Here is a 21,455-nt window from a genome sequence, read left to right as displayed (position 1 = left end):
ATTCAATTGGTTTCAAACTGAGGTTTTGAGTCTAAACCAAGCTTCTAACTATTTGAACTCAACTCGAAAACAGAACACATAAACCAAGTTGGTTAGACTCTTCTTTCTTCTTGAAGTATCCATGTCAGACACTTAGACCCAACACATTTCTGAATTCCGAAAACGGATACGAGCAATTACATGAAAATCATGTCTGAGTAAACACATGACAACAAAATGAAGGTGAATGTATAGTATTTGATTGCGGATATGTGTTGTGACCAACTTGTTACACGATATTTTGTCAAACACCAAAGAGACCAATCACTTATACATATGTTTCGATGAAGAAAATGAAGAAGGTGCTTGTCATAAGCTTTAATGTAGTAGTATACATAAATGGTCGACACAATCTCCTGCGGGAAACAACAAATTTTGCTACTTGAAAGAGTTAAAGAAGCTGACCGTATCATTGAGCGATTGGATGAAATTGTCGACATCTTCTTCCGTATTGTAGAAATGAAGGCTCGCACGTGCGCTTGCATTGACCCCTAGATGGTGATGGAGAGGCTGAGCACAATGATGACCTGATCTGATAGCCACTCCATGCTGAGAGTAAACAAAATAAGTTGCCATTCAACATAAAAACATCCCTTTTTGAAATCTATTCTATATAAGCTACAACTGGTTATCAAATTTGCATCCCAAAGGTTGGTTTGAGCCATAAATTCCGATCAGAGTTTCACGAATAGTTATTTGTCAATGTCAGTTTTCGAAACTAACCACAATGCCAAACCAAGCTTTAACGAATGGATAAGTGCGAAAAAAATAAATGGTATTACAGTGCTACTCCTTATTTATTATGCTACCTGTTGGTCTAGAAAAGTTGCAATATCTGTAGGATGAATATTCTCGATATTGAAAGAACAGAGAGCAGCACGGTGAACGTCATCAGAAGGTTTTGGACCATAGATCCGAATATTTGCAACAGAACATAGTTTTTCATATAAATAATTGGCCAGCTCCATCTACAAAATAAAAATTGCATAGTAAGAATAAAAACAAAAATTATAGCTTATCAGAAAGTGTCTGTTAAATCGGTCTAGCCACTTGCTCCCCAAAATAAATTAATAAATATACTGCCGATCATATAGTGTATCGCGGCAATAACAAAGCTGTAAAATAAAAAACTCCTAGAACTTTACCACTTAAGATAAAAAACCTTATACCTTTACTACAGTCAAATAAGGCCTTAAACTTTAATTTATATCCAAATAAGCTCTTGACCTTTAATTTGTACCCGAAGAAGCCCTTAACCTTTAACTTAGACCTACATAAACCCTAGAACATGAATCAACCTTTCATTTGAAATAAGGGCTTAGTTGGGTATAAATAAAACGATAAGGACTAATTTAGGTACAATAAAAGTATAAGAGCTTATTTAAGAAATGTATTCAAAAAATTTTAGTATTTTAGCCTCTTAAACTGCTTTGGAATAATTATGAAGCAACAAGAAAGATTATAAAGGGAAGAATGGTTTCATACATTCCAAAGTCCAAACCATTCAAGGATATATATCAACCGCCATAGCATAACCTAATAATGGCTTCCTTAAGTATTTGTAACCAAATAATTTGTGCCAAGTTAATCCTTTGTAATTTATAAAGCCAACAAAAATGGTTGGCGTTTTATCCGTCCATGACGATTAATAAAGGAATCTAATACTTTAAACATAAACAAGTGGTTTTTACTTTATGAAGAAGGAACAGAAAGAACAAACAGCAAAAAATAGCAACTCACCTCATAGTCATGAATCTTCTGCATGCCAATCCCAGACAAGTAATCAATTGCTGCCCCTAATCCAATAGCCTCACCGATTGCAGGTGTTCCAGCCTCAAATCTAATCCGATTGAAGAGCGAGAACAGAATGAGACATTATAGGAAACAAAATATTGAATATTCAGACTGACAATTACTTGAACGACATATGGCTTTAAAACAAACAAGAGGCAGTTCTTTTCAGCGGACTAAATTCTAAATTTATGGTCAAATGAAGCAGTTTGTGCAAGTGTGTATATGAATCTACCATTAGCAAGGTTCTGAAAACTGATTTTGCAGCAGCAACAGCGGCATACAAATGAAGCATTCAACAAGTAAAGGCTGATTACTTTGTACTTCCACAGAAAACTATAGCTAATATCTAGAAATACTGAGAACTCCATTTTACGGAACTTTCTTTGACAACTGGCACAAACATGTGGAGTATGCTTCTCATTGAAGGTAGCCACTATAGAATCAGTTAATAAGAGCCAATTTGCAGTTGTTAGGCCTTACTTTTACCAACAAGCTTATATATTTATTTTCCATTTGCTGTTTTTTAATTTTTTTTCTGTCGAGTGTCTTGTCATTACTTTGTTGTTTTCTTTCTTTCTTTCAGTTAAGAAAAAATATTTCAATTGCTGAAATTTAGGGGAAAAAATGTTCACAAGTGAGATAAATTGCCAATAATTTACCAGTTGAAGCAGTCTACAAAGGGCTTATTACAATGAGGAAAGTAAAGAAAAAATTTCATGCAGTTCAAGGGAGATCAACTTGGACCTTGTACTTATAAGCATCCCCCCCCCCAAAAAAAAAAAAAAAAAGTGGTTTATCCATGACATTGATCTTATCATATCTTTGTCCATGCTCAATGACATTCAATAATGTAGCAGCTTAATGAGAAAATAGGGATCATAGGACTCAAATTCTGCTATTCAAAAAGTCAACTTAATAAGACAAGCATAACTCAAACAAATTAAAAACTGAAAACGCTCCTCTCATCCTTGAACTCTTTATAAAAGCATACTTTTAGGATGAAGATAAGATCACTAACCTCGACGGGGGTTCTGCATATGTTGAATGATCTAAGAACACGTCAGAGATCATTTCTCCACCACCTAAAAGGAGAAAAATCATTACTAGGATCAGCTTTAAACTACTTCCATGACTCTTTCCCCAAGGATTCAGATACAAAAAACTGTTACAGATAAGACTTAAAACTATAAATGGAAAGAAAGCAACGGCATACCTAAGAATGGAGGCATGGTTAACAAGAGATTGCTCTTGCCAAATAAGAATCCAATGCCTGTAGGCCCACACATCTGAAGCATGTTTATTCCTTAACTATGTATACTTGTCCATATATCACTTGGAGCATACATAAGGTGACAAACTAACCTTGTGAGAAGAAGCAACAAGAAAGTCAGCATCAAGACCTTGGACATCAACCACCATATGGGGAACACTTTGACAAGCATCTACAAGCACTTTTGCCCCAACTGCATGAGCCCAAATCACAATGTCTTCAATGGGAAGAACTGAGCCTGCAAGAAAAAGAAAGTTTGGTCCTATAAATATCACAATGCTAATTATAATATTGATGAAAATGAGATCATCCATCAATAACTTTAGGAAAACATAATATGATCAGATTGTGATTTATTCTACTAACCAACTTTTTCTGTTAATTCCCTTTTTTTCAGTGGACGGGATAGCAGTAGAGGTTACAACTAAAAGCACATCTAATTTGCTGCATCGCCAGAAACTTATATTCCAATAAACCAAAGACTACAACTCTCAACTAAAAATATATATTGACTTGAGCTGGTTTAGTGTACTCAAACAGGAATGTGTAATCGGGAAACTTCAAGTGCATAGGTTAGACTCAAATATAAAATTTAGCTAAGTTCAATTCACAAAAGAAAATATAAACTGAAGCCAATGGCTCAACACGGAGAAAAGATATAAAAAATTAATTTGTCTTCTCTAAAAGTATTCACAAGCAAAACAGGAACAATCAATGTAAACAAAAACCTACCGAGCACATTAGACACATGATGAACAACTACAAGTTTGGTACTTGTAGAAATCATCTCCCTCAGCTTCTCTACATCCGGAACCTCATTCTCATCTAAACTTACAAATTTCAAAATAGCACCCGTTTTTTGTGCCACAATTTGCCAAGGAACAATAGCACTGTGATGCTCAGCTATTGTAAGTATAATCTGCAAACATAAATCTTCAAACATCATGATTCAATAAAAACTAACAACTACCCTAGATGTAAAAAGATAAGAAAATCCTTTTTTCTTTCTTATAAAAGAGATCTATTAACACAACCTCATCCCTAGGCTTTAAATTGGACAAACCCCAAGAATAAGCCACTAAATTGATAGCCTCAGTAGCGTTTCTTGTGAAAACAATCTCAGCAGAATCTGATGCATTAATAAAAGCTGCCACTTTCTTCCGTGCCAACTCATATTCATCAGTTGCCTTGGCACTGTATTTATAATCAAAGTAAAACAAGGTTAGCTCTTTGCTTCCAATAAAGTTGCTTGAAAGCAATCAATTAGTCTTAGAAGAGGACATATAACTAAAATGCAACACAGGTTCTAACAAATGCTACCAAGCACCCTTATAACACCTTTAATTGTTAATAAATATACTACATAATATTAATTATGTATTAAATCCAGTAACTACTTCACTCATGATTCCATCATTGAGAAAAAGATATTAGCTTGTATAGTATCATTTTTCTAACATGTGCGATAAGGCTACTTTCTAAAATCACTATCTATGCCACTATCTTTATCCAATGCATTTGAAAACAATAAAATTAAACTGCAAACTACTGCATCTAGTACAATGTTAGTGCTATAAATAGAATACTAACTAATGCCGTACATTTGAAATTTAATCCACTTACTTTTATTTCAAGGAATTTAATCCCTCTACTTTTTGAATCTAAAAATGCAAGTCTAATTGTCAATAAGCTTGAAATTCTTCTATTAAATTCAGTCTACTACAATGCCATTTTCTTCGTACCATGGCTACCAAGTGGCTAGCTTTTTATTTCAAAATGTCACGCCTGGTAAATTTAGCAAAAAGTTTAATGGCATTAACAATTGGACATAAGTTGCGAGTAAGTTCCTGGAAGTAGAGGGACTAAATTCCAAATATACAAAGAGTTAAGGGACTTGGACCATATTTTAACCCACCTTTTTTCCTTGATTAGCTTGCCAAATGAATTCATTAGAAGGGAAAATTGAGTACCTCAAGTAATGGATTCCTCTATGAACATTTGAATTGTAAGCTTCATAATAATTCTGCAGAGATTTTAACACTGCCGTTGGTTTCTGGGAGGTTGCCGCATTATCTAAATAAACAAGCTTCGACCCGTTTACTTCCTGCTAAATTTAAAAAACAACTTAATCAGCTAAGATTAACAAATGAACAAACAAACAAACAAATAGAAAAACCAAAAAGAGGAAGAAAATTGAAGGACCTGATGGAGTATGGGGAAGTCGGGTCGGGTTAATTGGCCTAATGAGACGGAACCTTCTTTAACGGCGGCTGAAATCGAAGCGGATAAGCGGCGGAAACCTAGCCGAAAAGTCGAAGAAGAAGATGATGATGAAATATTAGGGCTTAGAAATGGAAAAGAAGGGAGCTTTACGACTAAGCCTTCCATCTTGGTTCGTTTTGCTCATCAATACAACTGCAAAATTTCGTTAGTGGCTGCCCTTGCTTATCTGTGTTTACTATATATTTCAATCCTACCCCAGTGAAAAGAATTGGCGGCTTTAAATTATTGGGCTTATTTAACTAGCCTTATTGGGCCTGGTTTTGTATTTTTGGATAATTTACATATAAGGTTACTAAACTATTAGTAAGTTTACGTTTTGGTCACTCAACTTGAAAAAATTACAAAATAGCATTGAATTATTTGAAATCTTTCATGTAAGTCACTAGACTGTTAAAATCGTTGTTATATGGCTTTCTTTGTTCACACCGTCTACACCGATCAAAAGCTCTCATTCCCCTTCTCTTTTATAGTTTAGTTTTTTTTTATGAAATAGCTTTAAACGTCACAAATTTGCAACAAATCCAAACAGTTTTCTTCTCCGAACCCCGACACGGGCCACCAGATCAACTTGGATCTAAGGTATGTTATTCTACTCGTTGATTGATATTGGTTCACCATATCAATTATCGAATTGTCACTTAGAACTCACTAGTTAGACTCATCTTTTTAAATAACAACCTTGTGACTTAAATAAAAACCCTCAATTACTTAAATGAAAACTTTGGAATAATTCAATGAACACTTTGTAATTTTTTTTTAATTTGAGAAACCAAATTGTAAACTTATAACATTTTAGTGACATTGGGTGTAGTTTACCCTTTAGTTTAAGAAATAGAGACAATTTTGGTTTGCTTATTAGAAAATAAAAGTGTAAATTACACTGAATGCCACTAAACTATTATTAAGTTTACGTTATGACCACTTAACTTCAAAAAGTTACAAAATATTTATTGAACTATTTAAAAGTTTTTATTTAAGTCACTAGATTGTTATTTTTTTAAGTCCAATTAGTGAGTTCAATTGTCAATTCAACGATTTGTACGGTGGATTGGTACCCATCGACAAGTAGAATAACATACCTTAGTTCCAAGTCGATTTGGCGATCAATGTCAAAGATCGATAACAAAAGTTGTTTAGATTTTGGTTTGCAAATTTTAACGTTCAAAGTTATTTCATGAAAAAAATGAATTGTAGAAGAGAACAAAAAGGAGAGTTTTTGATTGGTGCAAGCGATGTGAACGAAAAAGACCATACATCAACGATTTTAATAGCCTAGTAACTTAAATGAAAATTTTCAAATAGTTCAATGGCCATTTTGTAACTTTTTAAATTTAAGTGACCAAAATGTAACCTATTTGAATAGTTTAGAGACTCAAATGAAAACTTTCAAGTAGTTTAGTGGCCATTTTGTAATTCATTCAATATAAACTTACTAATAGTTTAATAACATTCGACAAATTTCCCTAGAATAGCCTTTATTTTTAATATTTGGGTAAACTATACCCAAAGTCATTAAACTATTAATAAGCTTACGTTTTGGTCATTCAAATTTAAAAAATTACAAAATGATAACTAAATTATTCGAATGTTTTCATTTAAGTTGTTGAACAATTTGAAAGTTTTTATTTAAGTCATTGGGTTGGTAGGTTATTTTTTCTTTAAAAAAAATTCAGCTAACGAGTTCCAAGCGATAATTCGATAATTAGTACAATAGATTAGTACCCATCGGCAAGCAGAAGAACGCACTTTAGATCCAAATTAATCTAACAGTTAGTGTTAGAGATTGGAGAATAAAGTTGTTTGGATTTTTGGTTCTCAAATTGACGATGTTCAAAGCTGTTTTAGGAACAAAAATGAATTGTAGAAGAGAAGGGGAATGAAAACTTTCAAGTAATGCAGATAATGTGAATAGAGAAGGCCAACAATTTTAATAGCCTTGTGACTTAAATGAAAACTTTTGAATAATTTAATGACTATTTTATTATTTTTAAAGTTAAATGACTAAAGCGTATAATTATTAATAGTTTAATAACTTTGGGCGTAGTTTGCCCTTAATATTTCTCTTTTTTCTTACAAAAAACAAACAAACATCAAAACCCTAATTATATCGACTCAGTTTGGGCCTCGAAAAACCTATCTATCTCTCATTTTTTTCCTCTCTCTCTCTCTCTCTCTCTCTCTCTCTCTCTTTTCTCAATTGGCAAAATCCGATTTCTCTCACCCATCAATCCTTCAATCTCAATCGTTCGATCCATCTTCTCTTTACGTTCAACCCAGGTATCCCCCCATTTTTTTTCACATTTTTCCCTCTTTGATTTCCTCTGTTTTAATTTAATTTTCTATTCCTTTTTCGATTTTTTTTGGATTTTTTATTTTTCATATGTAGGAAGTTTTGTGTTGATTGTTCATGTGGTTGAATCCTTCAATTTTTTGAACTTTTTTTAAAATTTCTATTGAATCTGCATTGTTTTGTTCAAAGAATCGTGTTTTTTCTCTATCGTATTGGCTCGTTAACCTAATTTTAAATATAATGTGTAGATTCATGGATTATTGATTCAGGGGAAATTGAAATTCTGGAGATTTCTTTTGCTGATCCAATATGTTTCTCTCTCTCTCTCTCTCTTTTTAAAGTAGGAAGCATTTGCTAAGAATTTTGTTGCGGTAAAATAGGTTTCTTTGTAATCAGAATACAGAAAAAGTGTGGTGTTAGTTTGCAGTTGATCTTATTATCTATGACTGCCTTTTGATTGCTTGAATATTTTTTTCATATTTATAGATTCGACTATCATTTTTAGGGTTTCACAATGCGGTGATTCGCATGGCTGCATTTTTATTATCTGCCAAATTAGATTTCAAGAATATAGAGAAGTGAGTTTTATGTGTATTTAGATAGTATTTTCTAAAATAGTTAGGATCATGTTGAATATGATGGGGGACCAAATTTGTTTGCTTCGTTTTTGTAAATTATAAAGGGAATGGGGGTTGCAAAAGAGCTTCCCCAAGAAGCTTGAACTTGCATGCCATTTGTTCTATTATTTCTTATCTGTTAATTATAAGTAGTTTTCTCACATCAATAATGGAAGAATGATATTGAGAACTGAAAGTTATTGGGATATGACGGTTTCCTCATCTATTAGGAACTGAAAGTTTAGTCTTGTATTTTATTTTGATCTTCTTTCTTTAACTGGATACCAGTTAATTTTTCAAGGTCCAGGCACATGATTTGCTTCTTTGGTCACAGCAGACTAGGATGCTAGAATCAATAAATTATTTGGAGTTTTTTAGATTATAATGCCTTTTTTACAAGTAAAAACCTTCTAGGTTTGTGTGCTTGAATAGCATGTTTTAAGAAGAAAACAATTATTTAAACTTCTTTATTTTCATTGCTGAGTATTGATTGCTTTAGTATTTTTCGTGTGTCATTGATGTAGTAAATTATTCTTTTTTTATGGGTCATTGATTCAGTAAATTATTGTCCTAACTGGTTCAGGAGTATATTTGGCTGCGACGATGTCTCCTGCATCCAAGTCAAAGTCCAAGGATAAGAAAGCTAGCAAGGAACCTCAGAAGGCTTCTTCAAAGCCTTCAGGATCTGCTAATGCGGGTAGTGGTGTTCCGGCTAGTGCATATAATCCAGTTTTGGGAACATTTCATACCATTGAAACAGTGCCATCGTTCTCAGCTTCAGCTCTTCAAAGCAATGGTCGCTTCCGAAACATAGATGAGACAGATGAGCATTTGGGGGGATCACCCAGAGCTGGGGTTGGGTATGATTCTGTATCTAATAATGGTAGCTGGTCTGGTGAGTCCGAAGATCATAAAGATAAAACAACTAATCCTCCTGTCCGGCAGGAAATAATACCCGGAGCTGATAATGATAAGCGAGAAAAAATTCGTCAAAAGAATGAGAGGAAACATCAACGACAAAAGGAGAGACGAGCTCAGGAATTGCATGAGCGGTGCAATGGCTATCTCATGTCAAGAAAGCTTGAAGCACTTGCTCAACAGCTTGTAGCAATGGGATTTTCTCATGATCGAGCTACAATGGCTCTTATATTGAACGATGGCAAAGTGGAGGAGTCTGTGGCATGGCTTTTTGATGGAGGTGAAGAAGCGGTTAAGCATAAGGAATCAACTGTGGGTGGTGGGATCCTAAAAATTGACATATCAGAAGAACTTGCACAAATCGCGGATATGGAAATCAGATACAAGTGTACAAAGCAAGAGGTTGAAAGAGCAGTTGTTGCTGCGGATGGTGATCTTGAGAAAGCAGCCGAATCCTTAAGAACCTTAAAGTTGGACCCACCTACTCCATCAAAGCCAGAAGAAACTTGCAATCCCCTGACTTCTAGTACTAGTAAGGTGGCGGTGACAAGTGGCCAAAACTTATCTGCAAGACCACAACCGAAACAAAATCCGTCTACTGTTAGACAGCTAATAAGGGATGAGAAGGATTTAAATTTTACGAAAGCAGCAGTCACAATGGGAGTTTCTTCGGAATCTGTGAGTAAAAGTTTCCAGCATATGAAGAGAATACAACCAAAGATGGAATGGGCAAAACCGCAACTAAGTGAGGTGCCGGCTGAGAAAAGGTGGCTAAGTTCCGGATCAAATCCTTCGGCTTCTTATTCTTTGGCATCACCTTTGCAGGCATCACCTCCACCATCAAAGGTAGAAAGTCGTCATGTGGCTGTTGCAAGTGATTTTAAGAACCTTGTGCCATCAATTAGGGAACCGGTTATAATGATGCAGCGATCCCAATCTGTAAATACAAAACAGGTTCCAACTACAAGTATAAGCACATCCCCACCCGGAACCTCCTTTATGTATCCAGCCACTCGTGTTGAAAATACAAAGTCTAATGGCTTCATACCCCATATTCCGAGTAGTAGAAGCTTTAGTTCCAACCATTTGAGTTCAAGTCAGATGCATCACCAGATTTACCATCCGCAACAACAGCATTTCACATCCAGCAGCGGTCCTGGAGATTCCCCAGGAACAAGCCGTGGAAATGGTTTATGGAGTAGGTCAGGCGCATCACCAATGCTTGCAGCTGCATCTTCACTCGGACTATTCACCGGTTTGGGTTCTACCACTTCATCAGGAGCCTCTTCTCCAGTTGATTGGAGCAGTGGTAGCTCAATGGGGCAATTGGACTATACCAATATCGATTGGAGCTTGAATCGAGGGTTGTCTTCTTCGCCAAGTCCTGGTGGAATCTGGTTAGGATCATCTACATCTCCGATGAAGAGCATTCACATGTATTATCCTAACACAAACGGATTAAGTGCTAAACCAGCAATGAGATTGACACCAAATGGAAAAGGTGTACAGATTGTAGGGTTACCGGACGGTGGAGTGGCTCCGGCCGAAACTTCAACTGCGGGCTCACAAGAGTGGACTTCACCATTTGAAGGGAAAGATCTATTTAGCTTACCCAGGCAATATGTTTCTTCTCCATCAATCTAGGATTAAGGAGGAAAAAAATGGTTTTATGAAATAAAAATGAAAGAACGGACAAAATTTGCCTGTGGATTATGTGTTAGTTTTGGTTATTGTGGTGCTAATATATTAAATTGCTGGTGAAAATATCATTTTAGTGGGGGAAAAAATATATGCATCTCATTACTCTGTTCTCTTGATCTCTCTATTTGCATGGTTTCAATATTTAACTTCACATAATATTTTAAAAATATAGAAGTCGGTAAATTGTTAAAATTTAATATTTTAGTTAAAATTTAAGAAGTTATAAAATGATTATTAAATTATTTGAAGTTTTTATTTTAATTATTAGGTTGTTAAAATTTAGCTAGTGAACTTAAAGAGAGTATTTATCGACGAGTGAAAGAACATATTTTAAATTCAAGTTGATGACGGTCAATATCAGAAATTGGAAAATAAAATTAGATTTTAATTTATAAATTTGTGACATTCAAAATTATTTTATAAAAAAAATCAAAAGAAAAGAGGAAATAGAGTTTTTGGTTATTGCAAATGATACGAAAAAAAGTCATATAACTATAATTTTAACAATCTAATGATTTAAATGAATATTTTTAATAATTTAATAACCATCTTCTAACTTTTTGAAATTGAATAATTAAACATTTTAACTTCTTTGTGAAGTTTTGAAATTGCATAGATGAAAGTGAATTGCTTTTTTTCCTCACTTTTAAAAATTTTTTGTAAAATTTAAATACTCAAACCCCATCTTATAATAAAACCAACAATGAAAAGAAGTAAATTATAAAACTAAAATTTCTATTTGAACTTAATCATAAACAAATTTATGACTTTTTGGATGGTGAAATAAATATTTGAACTAATTCGAGCTCAGCCAAAATAAGCTTAAGTAAAGAATGTCAACTCTAAGACCCATGGATGAACACCTCTAATCAACATGAAAGAATAAAGATTAACACAACTACAATCTGGAAATAAAAGTAATTGTAGATGGAGAAGATGGTACTAAACCTATCCAAAACCCGGCCTATAAGCCACCCGATATTTAAGGGAGTTTAAAAAAAAAATACTAAAACCAAAAGTAATCCAAGACCAAAATTCAGAATTTGACCAGTGGTCAAATCGACTAGGCCACTAGTTTGTCGGTTCGTCTAATTTAAATAAATAAATTATTAAAAATTTATAAAAATCCAATATCTTTTTCCGAACTAATACCTAGACTAATCTAATCCAATTCAAATAATCATGCCGAAGTTGAACAAATTGTTCTAAAAATAAAACATAAATCATGCCTAGGCCCGACCAAAAAAAATTCACAACTTTCCTTCACAAAGCATTTAATTAACTAAACACTGAAAGATTTTGTACACATATATATTAACAGTGGAACACCACCTTTTTTAAGGACAAAATACAATGAACAAAAATGCTCAATGTTTCCTAGCAGTATTTCTTTTTCCAGTTAGTACCATGGAAGCCATATCTTTTCTGAAGCTGTACACAAAAGCAATTATATAATTGTTAATATGGGTATCGACTTGTGGAATTGAAAGATAACTCATTAAGCCTCTCTCTAAAATCCATCAAACCATATGCATTGTCGATCGTCGTCAATCCGAGGATGAATCGGTTTCTGCAGTTTCATCCTCACTGAAGCTAGATGGTACATCCATGGAAGATCTAAGATGACATATAAATAAAAAATGGTTTCAAAGGTTGAAAACTATTATAAGATGAAATAAAAAATATGCATTGCTCAATGTTTTTTAAACAGGACAGGTGGTCTAACCGGTCAGGCCACCAGTTCATTGATTCGACCTGTTGTCCAATTAAAAATTATTAAAAATTCAAAAAGCCTGGTTCAACCGCCAGTTTAATCGGTTCAACTAGTCTGTACCAGTTCCCAATCTAATTGATTCAAAGCCACTCTCTGGACTAGTCCCCCGGCCAGTCTGGTCCAGTATTGGACTTGCTTTACCCCTACAGTCCATGCTTACTGATGGTTCCTTCGCCCTGGACTTCTCTGACATGCCCAAAATACGAACTGATCTATTGAAAGATTTGGAGGAACTCTAGCTACCTAAATTCTTGAAATATCAAATTTTGATTCAAATATTACGTATATATTCCCACATTCTACTTCACTACTTAAAGACTGTCATTCACAAGTGGTTTATTATCATATTGGTTTGGTTTTTGGGTAAAGCTACGGTTCCAAAGCCGGAACTTAATTGGGTACGAACAAGGTCATAGTCTAGAGATAGGGAAGGGTTGCAAATGCTTAGATTTGAACCTGAACCCGCTTGATGCCACCTTTAAAGGATGGATGTATGAATTGACTAAGCTAAGCTTTTCCGCTAATTACGAAGATGTTCAAGGGCCATTCTGTTTATGTTGGGTCTCAACCTACTCAAAATTGGTTTTAGCTTGGTCGGATTGCTTAACTACGACAATCAGTTACATTTTCCGAATCACTCAAAAGGTACACACCCACAAATGTTGTTCCAATAGTTGCTACTAGTACCGACTAAAAATAATCTTGAAAACTGAAGAAAAGCACCACCACAATAGTTGCTATTCCCACTGAAAACAAGAATGAATGCACAGAAACAAAACCGCAATAAATGTGTGAGCACATAAAAAAATGCCTGTCCACATACATGCAAAATCAAAATAAAAACGGTGAAAGTACCTAAGATGTCCCTGTATCATAGGAACTGGATCAAACTAGTCCTTCTATTATAAAATGGAATAATTTAGTCCCTATACTATTAAAAAGAAACAAATAACTCCAAATTCTAACAAAGAACATTTACCGTATAAAAATTGTTTTGAAATTTGTTTTTTTCAATTGCAGTTCAATTCTAAACAAAATATTTCATTTACAGAACCATAAAAACTTTGAAAACATTAACAGCAAATGATATTTTTTAAACAGTAAATGTTAACTCTATTCCAATTTAGCCTTATTTGATTCTTTTTAATAGTATAGGAACTAAATTGATCAATTTAATAGTAAGAGACTAATTTGATAAGGTCCCTATAATAGAGGGACCTCTCATATACATTCACTGAATGAATACACAAGAAGAAGTTCATTGGGGTATGCACATGGCAATAAATAAAAGCTATATTATTGCTTCAACTCTTAAGTTTTCCTAAAAGATTCTGTGTCAAACACATTTCTGAACATGGGGTATGGGGATATCACTTCTCTAAAGAATTAGGGACTGTGAAATGTGTGAGCGCATAATTGGCCGTTCTAACCGAGTCTAGCACATATCTATGTATAAAACTCACATCCAAGTCGAATAACATAGAATAAGAGGAAATGGGTAAGGAATACATAAATACTAACCCTTTAGTCTGATTTGTCAACAAAGGCAATCTAGCATGTGGTGCATATGCTGCAAAATCTTGTTGAGGATATTGAACATTGACTTGTTTGGAGACCTTAAAATATGAAACGGTGTCAAAAGCAAAACATCAGTACATGATATGCATACATCACCAAAACTCCATATAAGAAATAAAGCATGAACTTACTCTCAATTTGTTTTTCAGATCGGTTTTTACTGTAACAGGGCACTCCTTTTTTGTCTTCCACTCTCCACGAAGTTTCTCCACCTGCACATTATGTGAAGCAAATCAATTTCATGAGAAAACATTCATCACGGAAACTATTGATTGGAAAAAACAATGAGCAGAAATATAAGCCGGTTATGACACCTTTCCCATCCTTGCAGATGATCCTCTCTCAGTACTCGAGGACTCATTGTACCCTCGAATCAAATTTGAAGTTCTAGATAAGTTTTCATTCTTAAGGGCCTTATAGGTATGGCTATCATCATCATGCAGCCAAGGCTTTTGTTGTTCATCGGAAATTTTCATACCATACGGACTAGGATGATTAGGAAAAGAATCCGATCCCATCTTTTCAACAGCAAACTTTGAGCTGGTTTTAATTCGTTTGGAATCAGTGAGAGTACTTTTTTTGGTAGAATCGTTGTAGATATCTAAAGAAGACTTGTGTTTTAGTTGATGATGAGATTTTCTGTCCAGTCTTTCAGACCCTTGCACTGTGTTAAATTTGGCACCCTCCATATCGGAATCCTGAGAACTAATCTTCGAATTATGTACATTTACCTACAAGGCCGTAAAAAAAAATAGATTTATGACCCAAAAACCTCAGTTTGAATAACTTATTCTTAAAAAGAAAGATAATATCCAGCTTGTTAATACGAGTTCCTATTATAACTAATATCGATATAGCTTCTAATTGGATGGATTGGATTGGCTTCCGTGTATCCAAGACCAAGTATAAAGAACACTTAATGCTCTTACGAAGCATCACAGAAGGTAATGATTGAACCAAAGCTTTTAATCTGCAATGTCCAAAACTATTTAGCAGGAATTCATGTTTCAGTTCAACTAAAAGATCCTAAATATAGGACTAAGATATTTTCTAGGCAAGGATAGACTCTCTCTCCCCTTCCATAGAAGTGTTCAGATAATTTCTCCTTTATCTCTTGAATGAATTGTGGGGCTAAACAAAATTGCTTAAAACTAAAGGTTAAATTCTGCTATTAATCCCTGTACTTTGTGAAAGTTATAGATTTAGTCCTTGTACTTTAATTTGATCAATTTTAGGCTCTGTACTTTTCAAATTGGTTTATTCTTTGTACTTCTCAAAATTTGAAATTTTAGTCCTAACCCAACACGTAGCTTTTGAATTTTGATAATTCTAAGTCACTATACTTTTCAAATTCTAAAATTTCAGTCTTGACACAAATAAACTTTTATTGAGTAATACGTGTAAATAACAAATTGACATAGCATTACACATATGATAATATGCTTGCCGCATCAAATTTTGGAAATAGCAAAACTTAATGAATTTAACAGTCATCGTTTAGCAAGGACTGAAATTTTAAAATTTGAAAAGTATAAAGACAAAAATTGACCAAATTAAAGTATAGGAACTAAATTCATAACTTTCACAAAGTAAAGAGACTAATAGCAGAATTTAACCAAAACTAAAACAGGTATAGAAGTTTTACTCGGTCTAAATCACTGTAAATACTAGCAGTGCTCGACACATATCACCACTTGTGTAATACTCACAACAATCCCCGGTTTTCAATGAGAATACCCTGAATGAAGTTCTCTATCAAGAGGACAGCAATATGGCACCGTTAGATATGAACTCAACGTTCAGCAATGCTTAAAAGGGTCATATAACTATAGAATGTAATATAAGTATAGTTTGGGTGTCGACTATGTTGCTAAAATGTGAAAATAATGCATCAGAGAGTTCACTTACAATGTTGCTCGGCTGCTTTATAACTCCAGAGATATCTGGAGAATGGGTCTGTCGGGTATCTCCAACGTACATTGGCTCTGCCCAAAGCAATAAATAGAAGACAAATATGAAGTTTCAAATATTTCAAGATTGAAGATATGGATCAACATTAAGCAAAAAGACTACACACACACATGCAGAGAAATGGAATGTTGACCGAAGAAAGAAAAACTAGTAGCAGCTATTCTCTCATTACTGTAGTATCAAAATATGTCATGCTTCGCACAAGCGTGTTACCATTCATGTAAAAACCTTTGCTTTGGATTTATATGCATCTATCCTATTTCATTGCCATTTCCAGCTGTTAACTTAGGGCTTTTATCTAAATTGATCAGACTCTTCATTTTGCTTAGAGTACTCATGTCTGGCATACATCCAGACATATGTACAAGGATATGGGTTAAAGTACCATGGAGGCCCCTATACTAGGAGTTAGATTGCATTTTACTCCCTCTATTAAAAAAAAAGAGCATATTAGTCCCTGTACATTAGATCAAAGAGCAAACTGGTCCTATTAAAAATTTCATCCATTTCTGCTGTTAAAAACTGGTCCTTGTACATTAGCATGAGGTACACAAGGTACATCACATGTCACTGTTTGGTTATTCTATCAATCACACCAATTTTTAAAAGTACAAATGGATGAAAAATTTAACAAAAACGACCAATTTGCTCTTTAATCTAATTTATAGAGATTAGTTTGCCTATTTTTTGAGTAGAGGAGGCAAAATGCATTCTGACTCTTAATACAGGGGCCTCCATGATACTTTTACCCAAGGATATGACCCTGTGTTAAACATATCCGTGTTGGACACATACCTAAGTCCAAGCAACATAGGTAAGAAGAACCTTCAAAGCAAACAAACAATATTTCAAATATAATTATCAAAAACTTCGCACAACTTAATCTCTAGATTCTAAGCTCACAAGTAAAAAAATCTTATTGCTTTCCAAAAACTTGATAATTCACCACAAGAATTTCATGATTCTATGAAAATAGTTGATAAAACATATGTATCCGGATATTGGACTTACCATTGACCGGACTGCTACTTGGGAACTCAAATGCACCAGGAGGAAGTGAATCGAATTGAATACCAAGAAGAGGACCATCTTCTTTGTAATGCCTCCCTAGCTGCCTCTTAACAGCAGTAATAGCAGGATTTTCAATTTCACCCTTAACCTTCAAATATCCTGATGGCTTATAACCGATACTTTTACTACTCCTCGGGTTTATCTGTGTAATTGCTCCATTTTCAGGCTGATCATTTAAAGACAAATTACTTTCAGAAGATGTATCCTCCATACGATCATCATATGGATTTTGATGACTCCTACACTCGAATTTGAGGTCAGCAGCTGGAAATTCTTGGCCATAAATCCTTCGACTTTCAACTTCCCTCAGATCAATATTCCGATAATCACCCTGCTTAATACTACCACAAGAATCTTGCCTCAATCCACTACCACGATCCTGAATAACACCACTAGAATGATCTTGTCGCCCATTAGGGTAGGATTCATCTCTCCTTTTGTCTTTCAACCTTCTGTGACAAAACCAACTAGATATCTGCTTTTCCGTCAACCTTATCTGAACTGCTAGTCTTGCTTTCATTTCATCGGAAGGAAATTTTTGCGCTGTAAAAGAACCAAAACTCCTTTTGAAACCTATGAGCAGAAACATTTAAATAAGATGACAAGAGAAGAATTAATACCTTTGTAGGCTTCCTCAAGAGCCAACAACTGGGCTGGCGTTTTGAACGTTCTTTTCTTGTTCGCAACATCAACAGAACCTTTATTCTCTTCGGTCTGTTGTTCACCCGAATCTGAAACAACCGTAGAGAAGTCATAATAAATGTATTAGATATGAAAGCATCGAGCATGATAAGGATAAAAACACTTCAAAATTCTTACAACTCTAAGCATCATAATACAAAACCGGAGTCATCACAGATAAGTATACTTGCTAGCCAAATACACAAAATAGTGAAACAATGAAGAGCGAAATCCACTTAACAGAAAGTAAAAGAAAAACAATAAACTCATCTAAATTACGAGGGGTTAGGTGGAAATTTTCAGTATATTACTTTAAATAACTAAAAATTCTGTTGGTTCCCCGTAAACCAGAACTTAAGCAAACACAGGTTCCAACATCAGCTAGCTCGAAAAGCTATGTCTATATATATATATATCATTTAAGACCACGAAAAATAATTGCACCGGAAAAGCAATAACTTTAAGGTCAGTATGAAAACAGAAAATGGATTTTATTGTGACAGTAACATAAGAAAATAACCACATGCAATATATAGAACGAAGTTATTATGGAATTTCAATCTCATTAACATAACATATGGAAAATAATACAACTCAACCTCCGATCAATTACGTGATCTTATGAATAATGTTGTCTTCCTAAGCCGTTAACTAGTGAAGTTTCTTGATTGGTTTTAGCTCGCTTTTCACTCCGTAATTCATCTATGTAACTCGGATTTGAAGCAAGTCTCAGATAGGGATGTGTGTCAAACAAGCGTATGTTCAACTTTTTCCAAGTTCTTCCACATATTTCGAGGATCCTACACACCTATGTCTGAATGTATGTCGGACATAGGTACTCACAACATTCTAAAGGGAGCACAAAATCATTAGAAACAAGCACTCAAAAATTCATGGCAACCAAAATTCTCACTAAGCAAAGCCATGAACCAACATTAAATGATTACAAATTAAGCTTAGCTTAGCAATTGTCATTGCTAAAACACAAAGATCAAGGTCTAAGGTTAGATCTCTACTTCCCCAAATTTGTACTTCCCTCTAATACACCATAAGCAACATTAAATTATTGAAAAATAAGTAAAAATAAATAAAGCAAAGCAAAAGTAAATCATAGCCTCTTTGCTAGGAAAATAAATCATGGCAAGAATTTTACATTTCTTCCTCAATTTTCCCAACAACCAAACAACCCCTTTCCCCTCAAAAAAGAAAATTTACAAATGCTGCTAGGTTTTTATTTACCCAAACATTCCGCTATACATGCAAACTTTCTAAATCCACAATTAAGAAAAAAAAACACTTAAATACCCAAAACTCAGAAGTGGAAATTTAATCAATAGAAATTTAAAAAAAAAAAATCTCTCAAAATTTTGATCTGAGATTGAGGAGCTTTACCTTCCATAGTTTTAGTTTTTTTTTCTACCCTTTGTTTTTTTTTTATTTCTTCAAAGCTTTATCCTTCGATTTGAACTCAAAATATGAACACCCATTTTTGCAAAGCAAAATTTGGGTTTTCCATTGAAGAAGCTTTTACAAGTCATATATGGGTTGTTGTTTTTTTTGTTTGTTTGCCTTTCTTCTTTCTACATTAACGTTTTAATAAATTTACATAAAGAGAGAGATAGAGAGAGAAATTCATGAAAAGACAGAGGAAAAAGAACTGCTATTTTTCTTTTTGGTTTTTTTTTTCTCTTTTATTCTTCCTGTTCCTCTCAATTTCTTTTTGGTTATGTAATTCAGGTTGGGGGGTTTTGGTTTTCTCTTAATTAAAGTTTAAAACCCAGTTTTTTTAATAAAAAATGGTAAATTTATAAGGATAATAATTTAATTTTGAGTGATTTTCTAATATTTAATCGTTTAATTATTAAAAAATGTATGTTTTGATGTCAGTAATGTTCTAAAACTTAACCTTTTCTGTTTAAAAAGATATTAATATGCTAATAAAAAAAATTCTAATAAAAAAAAAGTACAGCTTGGTATTAGTGATGTGACTTTTTAGAAAAGAAAAAAAAAAGGATTAGGTCTCGAAGAATTTGTTAAAATTGGTTAAAACCCAAAAACTCAAAGTGATTAAAGACGAAAAGGATTAGAAATTAAGGTCGGGTTTGAAGATTCTTTTTTTCTTTTTATTATTTTCTCGAGAAACAATCAGAAAATTTCTTAGCTCTTCGTTTAAATTTTGCTTATCTAATCCATATCCTCTTTACTACTCCTGACTTTAAGGCTTCAGTCTTCGATAATATAATAATTAATTATTTAATTAAATTATTTAAATGAATACATCAAAATAAAATATTATTTTACAAAACTATTTATTAATACTTTCCATTTTTTTATTCTTTCGCATGTTCTAATGGTAAATTTACATAAAGTCATTAAATTATTAGTAAGTTCATATTTTGGTCACTTAATTTTAAAAAATTATAAAACAATCATTAAATTATTTAAAAATTTTCATTTTAGTCACTGAACTGTTAAAACCACTATTATATAGTCTTTTTTTTTTGATCGCCTACACCAATTGAAAGTTTTTTTTTAATTATCTTCTATAGTTTAGTGTTTTTTTCATGAAATAACTTTAAACATCACGAATTTACGAACCAAAATATAAATATTCTTCTCCAATCTCTGACACTAACCGTCAATCGACTTGAATCTAATATATGTTTTTCTACTCGATGATTGATACTGATTCATCGTACCAATTGTCGAATCATTACTTGAAACTCGCTAGCTAAACTTTAATTAAAAAAGAAAAAATACTTAACAACTAATTCAGTGACTTAAATAAAAACTTTCAACTAATTCAATAATTATTTTATGACTTTTTGAAATTGAGTGAACAAAATATAAACTTACTAATAATTTAACGAACTTAAATATAATAGTTTACTTTTTTTTTAATGGAAACATATAACCCGTTTTTTAAATTACTTCAGTTTCTTCTCTTTAAAAGAAAATTATTGTTTTTGATTAAGGAAATTATTTTTTTATAACCCGATTAATATTAAATCTTTTTATTATTCAACTACAAAAGGTAAATTTTGAATTTTAGATTCCTCTAATTATTTTGGATTTTTTTATGTTTTTATTTTTACATTAGCCAAATGATGATAAAGATCTAAAATTAAATGATCAAATCACCGTTTTATAATTTTTCATAATTAAACGAATAATTACTAATATGATTTAACTTTAAAAATTTTAACTTGACGCTGACCCAACCAGATTTAACCAAAATATAGCGTAAACACATATTTTACCAAAGCATATAAATATTCGTTACGCAACATCACGTGTTACAAACAAATGGTTGAATCTTAAATGAGAGAGGGTCCATGAATTTAAAGCATATAAGCAAAGAATTTGGCAGATTCAGTTACTTAAATCACATTTTCCACGAAAGTTGCTTCAGACAAATTTGTATGTGACTGTAAAAATATTCCAACCTTTTCATCAAAGTAAACACCA

The 21,455-nt window shown here is 33.3% G+C and overlaps 3 protein-coding genes across 6 annotated transcripts; 1 reads left to right on the top strand and 2 right to left on the bottom strand.

Moving 5' to 3' along the window:
• Positions 1-217: 217 nt before the first annotated feature.
• Positions 218-5,579, bottom strand: LOC107939470 (cysteine desulfurase 1, chloroplastic). 2 transcript variants are annotated; one of them, XM_016872807.2, is made up of 10 exons: positions 5,306-5,579; positions 5,074-5,207; positions 4,138-4,297; positions 3,836-4,022; positions 3,196-3,341; positions 3,047-3,119; positions 2,852-2,915; positions 1,780-1,879; positions 849-1,007; positions 218-588 (listed from the first exon to the last, which is right to left on the bottom strand). In XM_016872807.2, exons 1-10 carry the CDS (start codon positions 5,489-5,491, stop codon positions 418-420), a joined length of 1,380 nt encoding a protein of 459 aa, XP_016728296.1. In that variant the 5' UTR covers positions 5,492-5,579; the 3' UTR covers positions 218-417. The 2 variants fall into 2 exon arrangements, with proteins under 2 accessions (XP_016728296.1, XP_040941806.1); XM_041085872.1 differs by having other exon boundaries at positions 5,074-5,210; positions 5,306-5,549.
• Positions 5,580-7,467: 1,888 nt separating this feature from the next.
• LOC107939465 (uncharacterized) lies at positions 7,468-11,022 on the top strand. Its single transcript, XM_016872799.2, has 2 exons — positions 7,468-7,663; positions 8,877-11,022. Exon 2 carries the CDS (start codon positions 8,897-8,899, stop codon positions 10,853-10,855), a length of 1,959 nt encoding a protein of 652 aa, XP_016728288.1. The 5' UTR covers positions 7,468-7,663; positions 8,877-8,896; the 3' UTR covers positions 10,856-11,022.
• Positions 11,023-12,174: 1,152 nt separating this feature from the next.
• Positions 12,175-19,725, bottom strand: LOC107939467 (uncharacterized). Of its 3 annotated transcripts, XM_016872803.2 has the most exons (9): positions 19,380-19,723; positions 17,927-18,037; positions 17,247-17,849; positions 16,173-16,249; positions 14,579-14,995; positions 14,396-14,476; positions 14,208-14,302; positions 12,439-12,529; positions 12,175-12,343 (listed from the first exon to the last, which is right to left on the bottom strand). In XM_016872803.2, the coding sequence occupies exons 1-8, from the start codon at positions 19,384-19,386 to the stop codon at positions 12,460-12,462; spliced, it is 1,461 nt and encodes a 486-aa protein (XP_016728292.1). In that variant the 5' UTR covers positions 19,387-19,723; the 3' UTR covers positions 12,175-12,343; positions 12,439-12,459. The 3 variants fall into 3 exon arrangements, with proteins under 3 accessions (XP_016728292.1, XP_016728291.1, XP_040941805.1); XM_016872802.2 differs by having other exon boundaries at positions 12,175-12,529; XM_041085871.1 differs by lacking the exons at positions 12,175-12,343; positions 12,439-12,529 and adding an exon at positions 12,545-13,432 and having other exon boundaries at positions 19,380-19,725.
• Positions 19,726-21,455: the final 1,730 nt, after the last annotated feature.

The sequence above is a fragment of the Gossypium hirsutum genome, chromosome A13 (genome assembly GCF_007990345.1).
Source record: "Gossypium hirsutum isolate 1008001.06 chromosome A13, Gossypium_hirsutum_v2.1, whole genome shotgun sequence".
NCBI classification, from domain to species: Eukaryota; Viridiplantae; Streptophyta; class Magnoliopsida; order Malvales; family Malvaceae; genus Gossypium; species Gossypium hirsutum.
This window is presented reverse-complemented; position numbering and strand designations above follow the sequence as displayed.